Below are 18,321 nucleotides of genomic sequence, written 5' to 3' on the forward strand. Positions count from 1 at the left end.
GAGCTGTCAGGACCCTTACTCTCAGATCCCCTTAAGTTTCCCCGCTCCAGATCTGCTAAATGTGCCCATCAGCTCCTCCCGGGCTCATCGCCGTGACAGCCCTGGCCCCTCACGACGTGCTATGTCACAAACCAAAGGGTTCATCTCCCCTCTCCTCCCTGCAAGGCACCGTGTGATCAAACCTGGCACTGATCAAATCCTACCTGACCCCATATACAAAGGAAACAGGCAGAGAAGAAGGAGGGAGGCGGTGGTGGTGGTGGAGGGATGCCTTCTTTGATGTCACTACAAACGGTGGTGCAGTTGGGAGGTGTCACACTTACACACACACATATACACTTATGAGTGCAAATGACTACACACACACACACACACATCATACTGTAGGAGTGAATCAGGGCTTTCAGACAGTGATTGAACAAAGGCGGCATTTGCAAGCATCTGTCAGAAGTAATATCCGTGGTGAGAAGCGTTCACGTTGGAGTCGGTTGAACACGCTCAGGTGAATTATTAAAGCGCAGGGTGATTTGTCTTGTCGCGTTAAACTGAGCACACCCTGTGATCATGGTGTCATTATGAGCTGCGTTTCAGGAAGCACAACATGTCAACCAGTTGTGTTACATTTAACAGCTGCTTTTCATCTCTGTCTCTGACTTTTCTGTTCTTGCAGTCCTACAGGTGTTTGCAGAGCTCAAACTCAGCGGCACCAAGAGCAAAATCCAACAGAAAACAACCTGATGTTCCGGCCCGAGGTAGCACAAGTTTTCCTTTTTTACACTCATGCAAAACTACACAAATCTAATCGACTATCATAGCAGGAATTATAATTCCTGAATATTGAAGCAGGAAGAACACTCAATGTATGTACAAGCTGTCGATCGGAAACAACTATCTAAGAAGTTAACAAGCTTTGTTTTTTTTTTGTTTTGTTTTGTTCAGGACTTGACACTCCTGAATTGGTTATAAATGGAAAATCATTCAAGTTTTTAAAAATATCACAGTTTTCACTTGTGCATACACAGACACTTTTACATAAGCCTGTTAACTCCCACCAGTGGCTTCTAAACAGGGATTTGTTCCGTGCACTTGTCAACTCTGAGGTGCCTGCGTGTACTTCCTCCTGTTAGACGATGAACAGCATGAGCCCTGGGACCGAGGGACTAGAGGAGAGAAAAGGAGGTGGAGGAGGAAGAGGATGCTAATGAAGACCCAGCACTGCTCCTCCTCTCCTCTGCAACAGCGCGTAGAGTCCCTACAGCGTCACATTGACATACTGCGAAGTGCCAGGAAAGACGCTGTGCTTTCAGCCAGAGAGCTGAGGAGGGCCAATGAGAAGATCACGGCACAACTCAGCTCCCTCACTGAGAAACTCTGCAGCAGCAAGCAGCTCACACAGGTAACTTGGGAAAAAAACAGGGAAATGAGTAAAAGGGGAAAGCCAGTTATAAGTGCTGGGAAGTTTCTTATTTTCTGTCTTTGTCTTTCTTTTTTTGTGGTTCTTTTGTGTTTGCTGGAGGGGCTGAGAGTGCACCAGTAGCAGGTCCTTTGCCCTTATCATGCTTAATAAGTGTGGCTGACAGGCCTACCCTCGCCTGTGGAGGTCAGCACCACAGAGCAGAAGCGAGGAGGAGAATCTCCCTCTCTCTCTTTTTTCTCTCTCTGACTCTGCTGTTGTCTCACTGAATGTTTCAGCAAGTCAGTTCTACACAACAATCTGTGTCACTCGCAGTTACATTTCTCCAAATACGTGCACCAGTGTGCACAGACACACATGGTGACTTTTTTTCATAGAGTCTGCTGCCACACACCCATTTAGTTATTTAGTACCTTCCTCCAGGTAGGAAACTCTTAGACTCAGTATAGACTATAAATAAAACACCAAGCACTTTGGCCCTAAACAGTACCTTTCCTGCCTGGGCCTCCACATACACACCAGCATATGTACACACTCATACAGACACATGAATACACACACACCTATACAGACACAGTCGTTAATCGCAAAAGCATGAGACCTTCTTTTGTTGAATTCAGACATAGCAGCAGCCAGCAAGGGCCCACTGGATGCCTGATTAGGCGCATGTGTCTGTATGTCTGTATATTTACTGAGTAGAGCAGCACAAATGCAGTCTGTTGCACTTGTACACACAGGTCAGAGTCCAGCCCTCATAGTGTTGCTACCTAGGAAGTGGCCCTTGTGCTCCCGCCTAGGCATCTGATTGCTAAGGCCCAACGAGACCTTAGACTCAGACACAGCAGTAAAGGCACACGTGCAGGCATACACAAACACACACTGTTGCGTGAATGAGTGGACAGAGAGGGAATTGTTGTCTTCCTGTTTGTTTCCTCTTCCCTCCTGCAGTATTAATGCCACTCCACCAGAGAAAGTTGGAGCCGACTGACTGGGCAAAGCCATGTCTTGTTGCCCTCTCTGGAAAGGGCAAGAGGTGATGGACTTTGGGCTTGTTCCAGCCGGTCCTTGCCAACTCTCCAACTAAAACTCTCTGCTTGTAATTGGCTTAGGACAGCCTCCACAGGGGCCATCATGTGAGAAGTAGCATGGCAGTTTCTCAGAAACTTGTTTGTGTTGCTGTGTCTCTCTGATCCTCCGGCCATTCTGTCCTTCCCTTGTTGCTTCCTTCCTTGCCTCCTTCCATCATTAGGCTCTTATTTCCTTATTCCTTCCTTCCTTTCTTACTTGCTTTCTCTGTTGCCCCCCCTCCCTTTTTATTCCCCTTTCCTCTTTTGTCATTGTAAAAGTTTGGATTTTGAGTTTCTAACTGTCCTAAAGGAATACCTCACCCATCAAATGACCATTTGTATATTTAAATTACTAACCTGGTGTTACAATGAATTTGTGAAAACACTTTTCGCATGCCTCAACAATGAACCAAGAATCCAAAAACGGAGAAAATTCTTCATGAATTGAACTATAAGGGGGCCTGTTTAACAGCAGCAAAACAACATTAAAACATCTGTTTATAAACTCTCACACAACTCGTGCATTATAATCTAAGTCTAGTTTATTAAGTCATGACTGAGTTGCTGAAGTGTGATATTGGTCTGTGTGTGAGACTGTTTATGCAAAAGTGTTTTAAATATTAACGTTTTACCGGCAATGCATGTGTTCGGAAAGAACTGACCATACAACTGGATAAATGAGACTTAGATTATACTGCGTAAGATGTTTGAAATTTTGTAAATACATTTTTTGATATAGTCTACTGTTTTTAAAAGAGGCTCCAAGTGACTTCAATTCATCAAGAGTGTTTTCCATTTTTGGATCCTTTGTTCATTGTTGAGACATGCAAGAAAATAAAGTTTCTTCACAAATACACTGTAACATATGGCGAGTAATTGATATATGAATGGTCATTTTGTGGGTGAAGTATTTCCTTAATAACTTCATTAAATAGCTGCTATTGCTGCTCTCCAATCTAAAGCATGAGAGAAATAGCCTTGTGAGGAGAGGTGTGATGTGTTTTCTCATGCTGGACTCAGCTCTCCATGTCCCTGCTGAAGGGAAGCATGTTCAGCAGCATGATGATGCTTTCATTACTCAGTCAACAGCAGCACGATATCCTGACAGATGTCTTTATCAGCAACAGAATGTAACCCTAACTCTGAGACCCACAACACAGAAAATTGTAGATACTTTAATTTCTCCCTAACATATTAATCTTAAACAATAATTCCTATTTTTTACAACTTGAGATGGTTATGATGACATTGCTGACATCTGGCAACATGGCAGTAACACTGCAAAAAGTCCCATGTGGCAAAGAATAAGAGCAATGCGATAATCATAAACAAACCAACAGTTTTTTCAGCAGATTCTTGAAACCACTTTGTTCGGAGGTAAAGCAAAAGTGGGTTTTCCCACAGATTCAGTAATGATCCCTCAATGCTCAAGGAAACATTGTACACCCACAACTATGGCAAGAACTGAGGGCCAGAGTAGGTCTCTTCCCATTTTAAATATGTTTGCCTAGCCTGGAGGTCTGTTTGAAACTCTGATTGTCTGACCAGCTGTGTTTCTTGCGGTGTCTGATGTTTTGTGATGTTGCCATATTCCCATTTCTCAACAATTACCTTTTAAACTGAGGAATATGGCAACTATTCCCACTTCTAAATTCTGTTATTACTGATAGAAACAGTTGCTGAAAACTACAGAAATAAGACACAAGTTGTAATGGACTAGAATTCTCCCTTAAATCGCTATAAGAAGCTTAAAAAACTCAGGTGGCAGGTGAAGCGTGCCCTCGTATTTCTACCAAGTCTAGCTTTTGAAGAAATGTTCTCGTCATGCGTATTATCCAAATACAGGATCATTTGGTTGCCTGGATAATCTACCTCTCTCAGTCATTACTTTCCCCATTTTTTTCATGTTGCAGTGAACTGTGACATCGCTTCCTGAATTTTCCAGCCTTATCTCTTTACGTGTGGTGTGTCCTCTCCTCCTCTAACATGTAAGGGGCTGGGATTATCACAGGATTAGAGGGTGCTACAGACACAACTGACTGAATTTCAAAAGCTCAAGAGGTTATTCAAATTTTAAAGATAGTTGAGTTAAATATCACATAATAAGTCAGGCCAACGGGATAAATACAAAGTGACTGAGGAACTCTTACAGTAAGAGTGCCCCAGGGATGACGTTTTTCTGCAGGCCAATGTGGAAGTTAGTGGTGCTCTGGTTCCCTCATCAAAAAGCCTTTAAGATTTTTTCGTTGGTTTTCCGATTACGGCAGAAAATAAACTTTGTGGAAAACACCACATTTAGGATTTGTGAAGCCCAAATACAATTGTTAGAAGTAAAAAGCTAATGTTAACAAACTATGCTATGGTTGCACAACTTAACTTAACGTCACCACCTCAACAAGGCTGTAAAGCTTTTTTTGGCACAGCATGATGACGTTCTGTAGTCTTCTTTAGCAGCAGCCACCTTTTTTAAGACACATAAAAGCTTCAAAGTTCATGAGTGGGGTATTTGCTGACGTATTTTATGTCGTATAACAAAACGTGGAAGACTCTGCAGCTTGAGTTTTAGGACTCATTCCTGGGGCAGTCTATTATGCAAGTGTTTGACTTATGGTGACAAACCAGTTTTATTTTCATGCTATTTCAGCGGCCTCTGTTTCCTTATTTATCCTGTTGATGATTGAGTATCACTTGGAGCAGCTTCAGTGAGACTACTACTAAGATGGGAGAGAGAGAGAGAGAGAGAGAGATGTCCTCTCTTCCAGCCTAATGGACCACCAGTGTATCAGTCCATGTCAGTGTCATCTCTCACCAGGGCTGAAAATGGCCTGTGAAATCAAAGCCTGTCTTACAGGAAGTGTCAATGCCACTCTTAATTTGTGCATCACTGCCACTGCAGCCATAGCTTCTCTGTTCATTCTTTACCCCCCCCATCACTCCTTCTCTCTCTCCCACCCTCCCTTGGGATATGACATGTGCGTCTTCAACAGAGCAAAGGAAACCTAAAACAAGAGGGATTCTATTAAAAGGTGTCAGCCAGCAACCAGATATCAATAACCTCCATGTATGCAGAGCAGAGAGCAAACCCCTGGGAATCTGCGGTTTCACAGTGTGTGTCTGTGTGTGCTCCAGCGTTTACCCCATGTGTGCAGCATACATCTTCATGTATCATGTCTCCTATTTGTGCCATTAAGCATTCTTGATGTTTGAAATGATACTGGGTCAGCTAAATGTGGCAGTATTGAACCAAACTTACGGAGACGTGTTTCTGCCCCATATTTTCTTAATAAGCAGACAGTAAGCTTTTTTTGAGCTCCGCCGCACACATGTGGTTAAAAGTGTTCACCTCAGATGCTTATGTTTAGAATCATTGATACACTGTACATTGTACATGATCAGCTAGTGCCATTATCGTTCATCAGTCTGAACCCAACCACTCACCAAATGCTGTGAACTCCCTCCATCCCAAAGTGCTCTCTGATTCTGCAGGATGGCTTTATTATGCATGCCAATCACAGTGAGAATTAGGCCCTATTGACCGGGCAACAGCATCATCTGTGTCCTAATTAGCATAAAAAAGGAAATTTATCACAGCGTACATATGAAAGCAGCGCCAGCAGCTCTCCTGTGGCTAAGACATACAGTATTTCCAACATATTGTGTTTACTTTGTCTCCTCATTTATCATATTCATGTAATTTAAATTTAAAATTAAAACTTGTTTAAGGGGCAGTGCAGGATTTGGGGGGATGTGTTTGCAGAAATGGAATATAACAGTCATAACCACACACACACACACACACACACACACACACACACACACACATATATATATCAAACAGTAATTTCAGGTCATTTGTTTTCAACTTTTTCTCTTTGTTTTTTTTTAAACTAATTTCTCCCAATTTAATGGACATTTATTGCCATGTTGGTCATTGCTTTTTTTTAAAGAAATCAAACCAATTTGCTCAGGTTTCAAAGGGTTAAATAGCCTGTGAAAGGCGCCTGAACGTAGTACGACGAAACTGATATTTTGCCACGTTTCAAAGGGTTAACTTGACTCATAACTCCCAGGGCTTTTATACCTATGCTATGCACCACCACTATTTTTGGATGGCGCAGTCTTGGTGTGATACATTGTGAGTGGTCATAGAAATCTTCGTTTTGGTCCTTGAGAGGTCATGGAAAAGAATGTCAGTGAAAATGTGGGAACCCTGCACTGTATGTTCTTAAGCATATTCAGTTGGTTGCAATCTGCAGTGTCGCTGCTAGATGCCACTGAATCCTACACACTGCTCCGTTAAATTGAATTATATTTTTTTTCTCACATAGTGATACATTTTTGCATCATATATCAGCAAAAAAACAGGATTAAATGTCACTCAAAGTTCTTCAAAAGAACAACAATTCATCTAGTAGTATATCATGTTTCCCATTACTCTTTATTGTAACTGTCAACGTCCTATAACAAAAATGTATGTTTCCTTGGTTTAATATTAAATAACAGTCGACAAAACTTTTTTTTCAGTTGAAGTATCATTAGCAGTTGCCTAGACCACCAATTCTGTCTGTTGGTCTGCAGAAGCTGACCTCTGACCTGGCTGGTAAGGAGCAACAGAAAAAGGTTCTGGAGATGGAGCTGGAGCAGTGGAGGCAGATTACATTCCCCCAGCAAACTGCTCCACCAGCAGCACCAGCAACACCAGTAAACAACACAGAGTGTTCCTGCCAGGGCAGGACGATGCCCACCCCAGCGAGTCCTGCCCTTCAGGGGCTGGAGGCCGAGGTCAAACAACTTCAAGCCAAACTGAAGGTTAGTGGTTATAAACTGTGAGTCGAACTCTGAGGTTAATGAATGGCCCTCATGCTTTGTCTTATTGTGCACGCCTTATGAGATAAATCTCTTAATAGGATGATGGTATTAAGGATTGTGTTCATTTCCAATTTAGTGCACTATGAAGCCTGAGTGGATAATACCATGAATAACGAGGAAGTTGTGGAATTTTGGGAGTATTAATGCTGTTGGACTCGCAAAGTATTTGTCAGAAAATCGTACATTGATTTTATGGACAAAAGTTAAGTTTATACATTTTTGCACATCTTAATTTGAATTTCCTTTTGTCATATTAAGCCATATCAAACTGTCTTCTGGTGTTGGAATATGAATGCGTTAACTGTATGTTTTTTACTTCGAAAAAAAATTCTGTGGTATTTTATCAAACATCGATAGTTCTGTGTCACTTTAACTTTAACTGACTGGTTTGAACAGCCGGCTGTCCTTGAGGAGTTTAGAATCTCTGAAAGGAACTTCTCTAAGATTTAACTTTCAAATCAGACAGCATAAAAAACTCATTCTTGAGCCTTTCAATTTACACCCAACATCACCTGAAATTGCATGTGATTTCGACATGAATTAGCATTTCTTATCATTTGATCTTATTTCGGAGTACCTGTCAGAGAGATGAGAAATGGGGAATAACAGTAGAGACGTGCCCTACATCATAGGGAATGAGGTGTGAGTGGTACCACAGTATTATCACCTTCTCTCGCAACCCGCTCATCAGTGTCACAGAGCAGATTGCTGCTGTCGTTACACACAGCTGAGGAAGTCATGCCAGGTGACAGCAAAAAGGAGAGGCGAGGGATGCACTGTGGGGGTGCGCGCACTCAGTGAGCGCATTGTCAAAAGCTTGTGCTGGTACAGTTCCCACAAGAGACACTGGGCCCTTTAAACCAAAGTGAACGTGCATATTCAAATATCCATCAGTCAGAATGATCACAAGTCAGGATGTCGTCATGAACCATACGACTTAATATGTCACAATGCAGCTGAATATAGATAAAAACAACATTTGTGAGACGGTTATTTTAATATTTATTCAGGGCTCATACAAGGTGCTTGAAGTGCTTAAAGTGCTTGAATTTGACACTCAGAAATTTAAGTCTTGGAATACCTTGAAAATTAGACATTTTTTACTTGATCCTTTGAAAAAGCACTTTAATATAACAGAAGAGAACAGGATGAAAAATCTTTTTTCTGAAAGGTATTATACAAATGTTTTAAACACAGAAGGCAGCAATGGTCATGCTTGCAATTATTTTCTAATGCCGTAAGAGCAGTATGAGCGCCAAGCGCCAGTGGGTTGGTACAAAACAGTAAATATTTGACGCCGGAATGTTTTGCTTGCCTGTAAACAGTCACACTGGAGCAGCGTCAGCCGTTAGCACACATTTTTAAGCTGTAATTGTTAGGAAATAAGCAGCTATGTGTGTGTTTGTGGCTGCTGATGGTGGAGCTGAATAATTTCTAAAAAAAAAAATGTTTGTTGCAAGGTGGGCTTTTTCTAATTTTTTTTCCTTGGCCAACCACATGCCTGAATAATTTAACAAGTGAATTAGGGATAATTTTAGGTGCTGGTAGCATGTTTGCTAAATTTACAAATATGCACCATTGTCTTGCAACAGATGGTTGTGGAGAAAACAGTTTTATTCTTTAGAATGAAAATAAGTGCTTGAGAAGGTACTTGAAAGTCCTTGAATATGACTTGTCCCTGTCTGTACGAACCCTGTTTACTAAACGTTCTCTGCTGGATATATGAATTTCCTGGTAATTTTAGTTTAGTATTTTAGTCTTTTTTTGAATACATATTAACAGTATAAAATCTCCATTAAAATATATACAGTCATATAGATCTACACATTGTTATTTTTCCTATTACTCCTCTTATCTCATCCATTTTGCAAAATACAGCTTTGCTCTTAACCTCCTTTAGCACCTTCCACCCTCCCGCTGTAACTATAATGAGGAGGCATGCTGTGCCTGACCTGTCATCAGCCATGTCGTGAAAATCTCCCCCACCCTCTATCACACACACTCAAACACATTAACAAACACACACCGTGTGCCCTCCCCCCAGAGTGCAAGTGCGGAGGTCACAAGGCAGGTGGCAGCTAACAAAGCCCTGCGAGGCCAACTCCAGGAGAAGGAGGACAAGCTCCGCCAGCTGCAAGACAAGTTAGTCTCACACCTTTTACTTCATTAGTTTTTTCTTTGTGTTCTTAGAGTTCCTCTGTGGTACTGCGCTTACTTTCCCTTTCTGTCTTTCTGCATCCCTCTTGCTGTCTTTGTCTCTCTGTCTCCCTGTGTCTCTGCCTGTGTGTGTGCACATTCTCTGCAGCTCCCATCTGTAGTGTTTGATTCCACCATGTGGCAGCACTCTGTCTGCTGCACTCCACTTAGGCATGCTTCTCCTCAACGTGAATCATTTGTGAAATTATGCATGTTCTCATGAGCGAGTGAATAAAAATGACTGAAGGAATTAGTGTCTATGCACATGTGTGCATGTGGGTGTCTTGTGTGTCACGTAGTGTGGTGCTGCTTATGTGGGTAGCTGATGCGGAGTGCTGATCAAAGCAGCGTATTGATTGTTTTGTGTGCCGCAGGAGGGACCATTTTGGCCCATGACACTAAAACCCACACAGCATCACTCTGGCCTGTGGGCCACAAGCCCTAATGAGTTACATGGTTCACCTACTGTAGCACTCGCCGCATTACATAGTCAGAATGTAAAGCTATAAACAATTCACTCAGGGAAACTGTTGAGATTTAAACAGTGTTGTGAAAAGCGTACATCATCATTCTGCATTAGGATCTCATCTTTGAACTGCGGAAAAGGTACAAAGAACAACTTGGCTTTCCTCCCTCTCGTTCTCTTTGTCTAGTATGCTGTGTCCTCTGCCTGCCATTCTCAATAATGCATCCAGGGCATGTGTACAATCACAGCGGGTATGTGTTTGTGTGTGACCAAAGCACAGTGGATCACAGCTAGACAGAGCGAACATCCCTCAGCTGAGTTTCCACGACAGCCTCAGCCTCTCCTCTGGCTCTTGTCACACACTCACTCACTCGCACACACATGTAACTCGCCATCTCTTCGAGCCGAGCGCTCCATTTGCCTCCATGGAGGGACCCCTTCTCAGAATGAAAGACATGTCTAGACATCTCTGAAATATACATCTCAGCACACACACAGGGAGCAAGGCTGCTTCGCCTTAAAGAAGAGAAGGGGGGAAAAAAGAAATGAATTTCAAAGTATACCGGCATGTCCTCAGTCAATATCCGGCACTATGGCCCTGCCTTATTTATGAAGCTGCCTCTTTCATCTTTAGCCCTGTTGTCTATCAGCCACATGAAACGTCCACCCGCACTTCATTCTTAACAACATACACAGAAATGTGCGCTCTCGCTCCCTCTTACGCACACACACTTCAGACCACTGACTGTTATCATTACAATACACGCATGTTTGATGAACAATATTGCCAACAAGCACAGAACAAAGGGAACAAACGTGTGAGTGATTGGGATATAGTTTGAGGCTCTTTCTCTCTTTTCACTAACACTCATAAATAGAGATCACACGCTTCGGCAGAAGCTCCACATATCCTTCATTCTTTTTTATCCTCTATTCTTTTTGGGGTGCAGAAGAAGAGAACATCTAAAATAAATGTTGTCGATCTAATTGCCATTAGCATTGGGGCAGAGGGAGCTTGCTGGGGCGCTTATTGCTGCTCTCCGTCTTTAAGTCAACACCAGACAGTCATCTGAAAGGTTCAATATGGGTTTTCTCATTAATGGCCAAATCCATGGGGTAACCAGCCAGCGCTACTTCCCCCTAAAGACCCCGGGCTAGACTCCTCTCTCATTTAATTTAATGTCACTCCAATAGGACAAGCTCACATTTATTTAGCCAGTCTGCCCTCAGGCACTGATCCACCTAGGGAGACAGGGACATTTACTTACACGAAAGCATTTGCTCTAGTGTTTCGTCATCTGTTTATTCAAAACACACAAGCTGCGGTACGTGTGGGAGCGAAGAGATCCACTACATCTTTGAAATAAAGAAAACGGCAAAAACCATCTTAATTAACTGCATCCTTATGATCTTTATTCTATTTGTTCTAATTCCCCGAGGTATAGACAACCATGAAAAAGTGCCTCATATTTGCCTTTTTTGAAAACAGAATAAAACATACTAACATACTGAGCCCATTTAAAACAAGGCCCCACTGCAATACGCCTGTGCAGGATGCTGGAATATTAAACATGTCAATACAGCAGGTTATTGAAATAGGAAGTGACACGTGGTGCATGTTTTGCAACAGTTAAGACATGAATAGCTTATAATACAGAGACTCTTTAGGGAAGTATTATCAGCACAGTACAGCACACAAACAAACAGTATTTTTTTAAGAGAGTATTCCCCTCATAATCAGTCTTACCCAAGCCAAGTCCCCCTGATGACGTGTTTTTATATGTGACTGCTGTAATGCTGAGCTGAAAATAATAAACATTTAAATACTTGATTACAGTCTTTCAAGTAGTGTCACTGCTGATTCGAAATGCCGTTTGTCAAAAAGGACTCCCCAGTCACACTTAGTGCACCATTCCCCGCCAGAGCACTTGCTCTAATATATGCCAGTTAGAATTATATATGCATCCTTATTTCACCCCCCTCCACTTACCCAAACAGCATGCCAGTGTATTTAGTTGTCATAATGAGCTGTCATGGCTGATGCACTGCATGGGGACACTGTGCCTGCCAGCTTTGTATGTGTGTGTGTGTGTGTGTGTGCGTGTGTGTGTGTGTGTGTGCGTGCGTGCGTGTGTGTGTGCATCTGTCTCAGTGTTTTTCTGTGTTTATTCTGCTATGTAGATGCTGTATGAGGGTGTGTGCCTGTGCATGAATGTGAATATCTGTGTAAAATTCACACTCATACATGTATTTTACAATATCTGTGAGTGTGTTTTTGTTTGTTTGTTTTTTGTGTTTCCAGGGTGAGCCATACAGAGCGAGACGTGAACATGAAAAGGCAGCTGGTAGAGGACTTGAAGACAAGACTGAAGTTCCTGCAGGAGATGGAGAAAAGTTACCGTGGACAGGTAGAGGAGCTGGAGAAAAAGGTACACAAAATAGCAGCTAGCACCACCATCCAATAGGTCATCCAATGAGTTATTTTTCTCTTTGGTAGAATGACAAAGAAAATTAGGTATTGTGTTGTTCAGTATTTTTCATATCTCAGATATTTTGTCTCCTGGATGACTAAAAGAGAAATAATTAGTTGTGGTTGCTGTTACAGTAACTTAGAGAATAGATTTTTTTCTTTATCGATTTGACTCTTTGTCTTGATTGCCTCCATCGTAACAGAACTGTTCTAACTTGTTCTAACTCTCTACAGGTGAAGACTTTATCAGAGGAGGCCACCAACAGGAAGGCCCTCATTGATTCTCTAAAGAGGAGACTGAATGTTGCGACTACAGAGAAGAGCCAGTATGAGGTCTCCTGTAAAAAACTGAAAGAGGACCTGGAAAAAAAGGTAAGAAAAAGCCATGCTAATTTTTTGTGCTGCAGCACTTTGGACAGTGAGAGGCAGTTCAGTAGTTCAGTTACCTGTATAATTAACTCAACTGTCCCTGTGCACTGCCATGGTATACTGCCCTTAAGGGGATAACATTCTCATCAGATCACAGTTCAGCTGTCTCAAAACCCATTGGCTATCAGTGTGACAACAATGTAGATTCTGGGGTCTGACATCTCTGGTCAATATTTCAGGGATTCCAGTGAAGCCAGTGGATATCTGGATACAGGATATCCTAGCCAATACTTTCTCTTCCATGTGCAAGTCCGATTGGCAACTTGAGATGCTGCATATGCAGAATCATGATGCTCTTTAAACAGACACCTGCAAATGAATGCAGACATAAAAAAAGAAATTAAGAAAATGGGTTCCAATATAGCATTCAGCTGATTCATTACGCCTCTTTTGTTGTCCAAACACACAGTTTACCTTCATGCAAATAAATCCTGCTCAAACATGATCAATACTATTCCAACTACAAAGGGGAACCAAAATGCTCCTGATACCAAAATCTTGTCCTGTTGCCCACAAATTCTGCGTAAATATGCAGATATATGTTTATAGAGATAAAGCAGCATGTTATTAGTAGAAAGAAGGATTAGTTTTAGGATTGTAATTTAAGTAACTTCCATTTATGAATCTTTACACCAAAGCTCTAAACTTTTTAATCATAGATAATTAAATAATTTTGTCAAAGTAAAAAAATCTACAAAACTAATTCCAAGTTGTAAAACAATATTAGATATAAACATTACAAAGTTCAAGGTGGTTAAATATCTTCATAGGCACCTGTATGTTAAGAATATATTTTTTAATTCACCTCATGTCCCCAGATTGGACACCACCACTGGGAGTGGTCAGAATGTTTCAGATCCTAAAATTACCAAATTATTATGACAGCAGTAAGCGGGACAGTGTGTGGGAGTTTCTCACTTTATTTATTAATTGCACCCTCGTCTGACGCACCTGTCACACATTCAGGTGTGCAGAGATTGTCCTCAGCAAATTCTATATTTACCACAAAGGTCTCGCCTGCCAATACACACTCTCTACTCTCTAAAGGTTGCTTGCCTTCAGCTGACCACTTCTGCCTGCCATTTTTTCTTTACAGGAGCAGCGCATGCATGCCTTGCAGGCTCGTGTAGGGGCCAGTGAGCAGGCTTTGGTCGCACTGGAACAGACAGCCACTGAGAAAATGGAAGGGTTGACCCAGCAGAGCTCCCATGCCTTGGACAGGCTTCAGAGACAGCTCGGACAGGCCTACTCCCAGCTGGAGCAGCTTCATTCTTTCATCAAGGTGCTGTACTAAAGGGATCATAGTCTACTGAAATCTTCTAACTGATCCTAAACCAGTATGGTATTGTGTGCCTGCAAGTTCTTCATCTATTAATTGTGATGATGCTGTGTGTGTGTTCCACCAGAAAGGTTGGGTGCATTGTTTAATTGGGCAAAAGTAAAGGACAAGGGCTTTGGCGCACTGACACTGACACTGACACAGAATGTCACCTCCATCGTGATGCTGTGTCCACTGGATACTGTAAAGTAGGACTCACTTCTGTGCACAGCACCAACTCAAGGGTCTGGACTGTCCTTTTCCTATGTTACCTTGTTGTTTGTTGAAATACTCAGAAGCCTCCTGTAGAGTGCCAATGTTTCAGACAATGAGGACGTTGCTTTTATGTGAATGCCTGTCACTTCAACACTAACTTGGCATTTAAACCTGGATAGAAAGGAAAACTGTAGCCTGCGTCATGTACACCTGAGTAGTGTTTTCTCGTTTGGAAAGTCTAGATGAGACCCACTGAAATCATAGATCTAAAGCCATAGAGAGGTTCTGGTAAACTGCTGAAAGATACAAAAAGGAAAGGCAGGACCTTGCTTTGGCTGTTTTTCTTTGCAGAAGTCACTGAGGTAGTCAGAAAGATCTGCAGTGGCGTGTTGCCATGCTGAAAGTTCTCTGTAGTTTTGGGCTGTCTTGGTGACATGTCTCCTCAGTGTTACATTGAGGTTGGAACCTACATGTTGACATGTATTTTATGTGTCCCCTTGGGTTTCTTTTGGGATGTCTTAAGGAATTTGGGGTGAGTACAATAACCAAATAACAGCAGTGACAGCTGAGTCTTTGTCCCATGAAGTGGAGAGTGTCCGGTTTGATGGCCATTAGACAGAGAACAGCACCGTTTTCAGGTCTACAGGGGATGGATGACAGTCAGCGCCTATATGTTCGAGGTAAAGGTTCAGTGGATTGGCCCCTCATGCCTGGGAGCGAGTTGCCACCCCGAGTGAAGACGTTCAAGTGTCTCTTAAGTGGAAATATATGTATTGCTTTACAATTTTCAATACTCTTGAGCTGCATTAATCGAAAAAGGAGAGTAAAATCAACAAGTAAACTGATGTTGTGTCGCCAACAATGCAAGCGGTGTACAAGATTGAGGTGTTGTAGAGGTAATTTAACCTCAAGGCAAAGCTCTTGATTGGCCTCTCAATCAACATTACAGCTTTATGACATCTAGATAGTGATCAAAAGACTAGGAGCTGATCATCTGATTACTTGTGGGCCCTCACACACCAAGCTGACAGTCAGACAATGGTCAGTGTTAGGCTATTGAGCAGAAATGGTTCATAATGGCCTATGTTATTGTTCACTGGCACACCGTCAGTATCATTTGTTCTCTCAACATGGGGTTGTGTTTTTAATGAGCTAACTGCCGTCTTAAATCTGCCGTGTTGGTCCTTAAGTTTCCCCCTTTGAAAGATCAATAAGGAGTACTGCCGCTGTCGTGGAGTTATTTCTAGAGGTCGACAGATTATCGGCCCGACTGATTATTGGGGCAGATGCATTATTTGGCATTCTGCCGATTATCTGTATTTTATTTTAATGATTGATGATAGCATTAATTGTTAAAAAACTGCAAAGAAAGTGTAAGCATGGAAGGAACTTTGACTTTGTTAAGTTCAGGGATATTAGCTATCAGCTATTTTATTTATTCATGTTTTTAATTTAAATTTTCTTTGACTCTATGAAAAAAAAGTTGCTAGAAACTTGCTGTATATGATGTTGAGCATTTATGTTTTGATTTAGCGTTGAACAAAGTTTTGTGTTGGAGTTTATTATATTACAAATTCTAAATTTTGACAGAAACATTTTCAATTTTATTGTAAATGTATATCAGTTCCAAATATTAGTTAGTTATTATGCTACTAATAATTGGTATTAGCCCTGAAAAACCAGTATCGGTTGACCCCTACTTATATTTATTTGCTGCCTCTTGTGCAGGCTCAGAACGTGTGTGCCAGCTGGCCATCAGCTATAGTGTTTGCGGTTTGATATAATTCACCTTTTTAACTGAGACAGTGGCGACACAACAGTCAGCCTTCATTGTCACTGGTTATTTGATGTTGGTTTGGTGTGTCTTGGTCTTGAAGGATATCTAGAAGGAGCCCAGAAGAAGTGTTGGTCCTTCACATTGAAAGTAACAACTTGAGATGGTTCAGGAATCTGACATCAGCTGTATGCCTCCCTACACATGTTGGGTTTGGCTTTGGGGAAGGACGTCAGCACTACCTTGCTTAACCTGCAGACACCACAACCAGATCCCCTGTTAGTGTTAGGATTTGTAACAATGTGTGAAGGTGCCATTATGCCTTTGCACTTTCTTCCAGTGTGTAGGGAGACACAGGCCACAACTGTGAGAATAACGTGTGTCCAACGGGAATGGGCACTATTGTCTTTGTCTCGGCCTAATCCATCACCTTGAGGAGTGTTAATGTGTCTGTGTCAGTCTGTGTGTGTCTGGCAGAGACTGATAAAGACTGTCCATCAACTCTGTTCAGCTGACACCTGTCTATCAAAGGAGGAAGCAGCTTGGCAGAGATAGATAGTGGTGGCAGTGTATTTTGCACACACACATAAATCAAGTGGCAGATCATGGACACAGTTTAGTGGCAATACTCTATTTCTTTTGTCCTCACAATCCAGAAATATCAGACATAACTGAAACTATTCTTGTCTTTCTATGGCTCACTTGCATCTGAGGAGAAGTGGAGGTGGATATGATGTGTTTTATCTTCGGCTTCCTTCTACTTCTAACCTCTCATTTTTTTCACCACAAACAAACCTTTAGCCTTTTCACACATTATATGGTGAAGAGGACACAATCTACATGTAACCCGTGAATAGAGGCCGCATTACATGTGAAAGCTCACACATATTGAAATGCATAGAAATACATAGAAATACAGTTCACGCTCATGTAACTCCTCTCCTCCATTCCCATAACCCAAGGCTGCTGGGGCCATTGTGTTGTTGTTGAGGATTCACATCATTGTTTGCCTCCCCCTGGCTCCTGTGATTCCCTATAAGAACACCAAGCCCTTTGATTGGACTGCCTGACGTCCGGAGGAGATTTACTCTTGTCATGTATTGATCAGGACCGGAGGGCTGCGCATGTGTGTGTGTGTGCGTGTGTGTGTGTGTGTGTGTGTGTGTGTGTGTGTGTGTGGATAGATGTGTCTGTGTGTCTTTATGAGCTTGTTTTTTCTGTTCTTTGTGCCTGTATGTGCTGTGTGTGTGTATTTGTGTGTGGAGATTTTTTTTTATTGTGTGCCAGCAAACCCTTTTGGCCTCTGCACACGCCCCAGGCTGTAAGCACTGCTGTTGAACTGCTAAACAGTGGCCCTGCATGTAGTGACTACTTCACAACACATACACACACACACACACAGACATACACACTAAAGGTAGTTCTCTTGTAAATAATATTTTGGCTTGTCATTCCTGCCAAAAGGAAAACATTGTGCAGAGTTTAGGTAATACCTTTACTCTGAAGAGGAGTATTTTTGTAATCACTAGAAATTGCTATAGCTCTTTAAATTAAGCAACACAACAATGATGTAACAAAATGTTCTATTTTTGCCTTCCTGGTACCAATTACAATACCCGAATTTGCACGTCAGCCAATACCAAGTACTATGGGTGGAAATTACCAGAGGTCCCACACTACGATATTATCAAGATACTTTCGTCCTATACTATTGCAATTTTAAATATTTTGCGATATGCTGAGCATTGCTATGAAATATATATTGCGATTTGCATTTTTTCAATTGTAAATTAGGTCCCCATAGGAAAACTTGATCAACATCTGTTTTATCTAATAAGATAAAGTTTTAAAGCTAAGTTTCTTGCTTAATTTTTAGTACAGAAAAATGTATTTAGTGGATTGAAAAAGCAGTGGATTTTATTTTTTCTACCAAGCGTTTTATTTGTTTTATGCAAAAATTATCGTTTATTAGGTATACATGATAAGTGATTTTTTGCCGATATCCAATATGTCAATATAAACTCATTCAGCTGATGACCTATAACCGATATCGATAGTGATACGTACACTTTTCCCACCTAATTTTAGTGATCATCAAGTCT

The 18,321-nt window shown here is 41.6% G+C and overlaps 1 protein-coding gene across 1 annotated transcript in view; it reads left to right on the top strand.

The window, feature by feature from the left end:
- The window catches only part of cntln (centlein, centrosomal protein), a 103,100-nt gene that overhangs the window by 61,553 nt on the left and 23,226 nt on the right, over nucleotides 1–18,321 (top strand). Inside the window, exons 18-24 of the mRNA XM_042485352.1 lie at nucleotides 671–752; nucleotides 1,128–1,396; nucleotides 7,060–7,290; nucleotides 9,395–9,492; nucleotides 12,315–12,441; nucleotides 12,717–12,854; nucleotides 14,008–14,193. Of these exons, the coding sequence (XP_042341286.1) occupies nucleotides 671–752; nucleotides 1,128–1,396; nucleotides 7,060–7,290; nucleotides 9,395–9,492; nucleotides 12,315–12,441; nucleotides 12,717–12,854; nucleotides 14,008–14,193 (1,131 nt within the window). The remainder of the gene's footprint in view (nucleotides 1–670; nucleotides 753–1,127; nucleotides 1,397–7,059; nucleotides 7,291–9,394; nucleotides 9,493–12,314; nucleotides 12,442–12,716; nucleotides 12,855–14,007; nucleotides 14,194–18,321) is intronic.

Source organism: Plectropomus leopardus, chromosome 4 (genome assembly GCF_008729295.1).
Source record: "Plectropomus leopardus isolate mb chromosome 4, YSFRI_Pleo_2.0, whole genome shotgun sequence".
In the NCBI taxonomy this organism is placed as follows: domain Eukaryota; kingdom Metazoa; phylum Chordata; class Actinopteri; order Perciformes; family Serranidae; genus Plectropomus; species Plectropomus leopardus.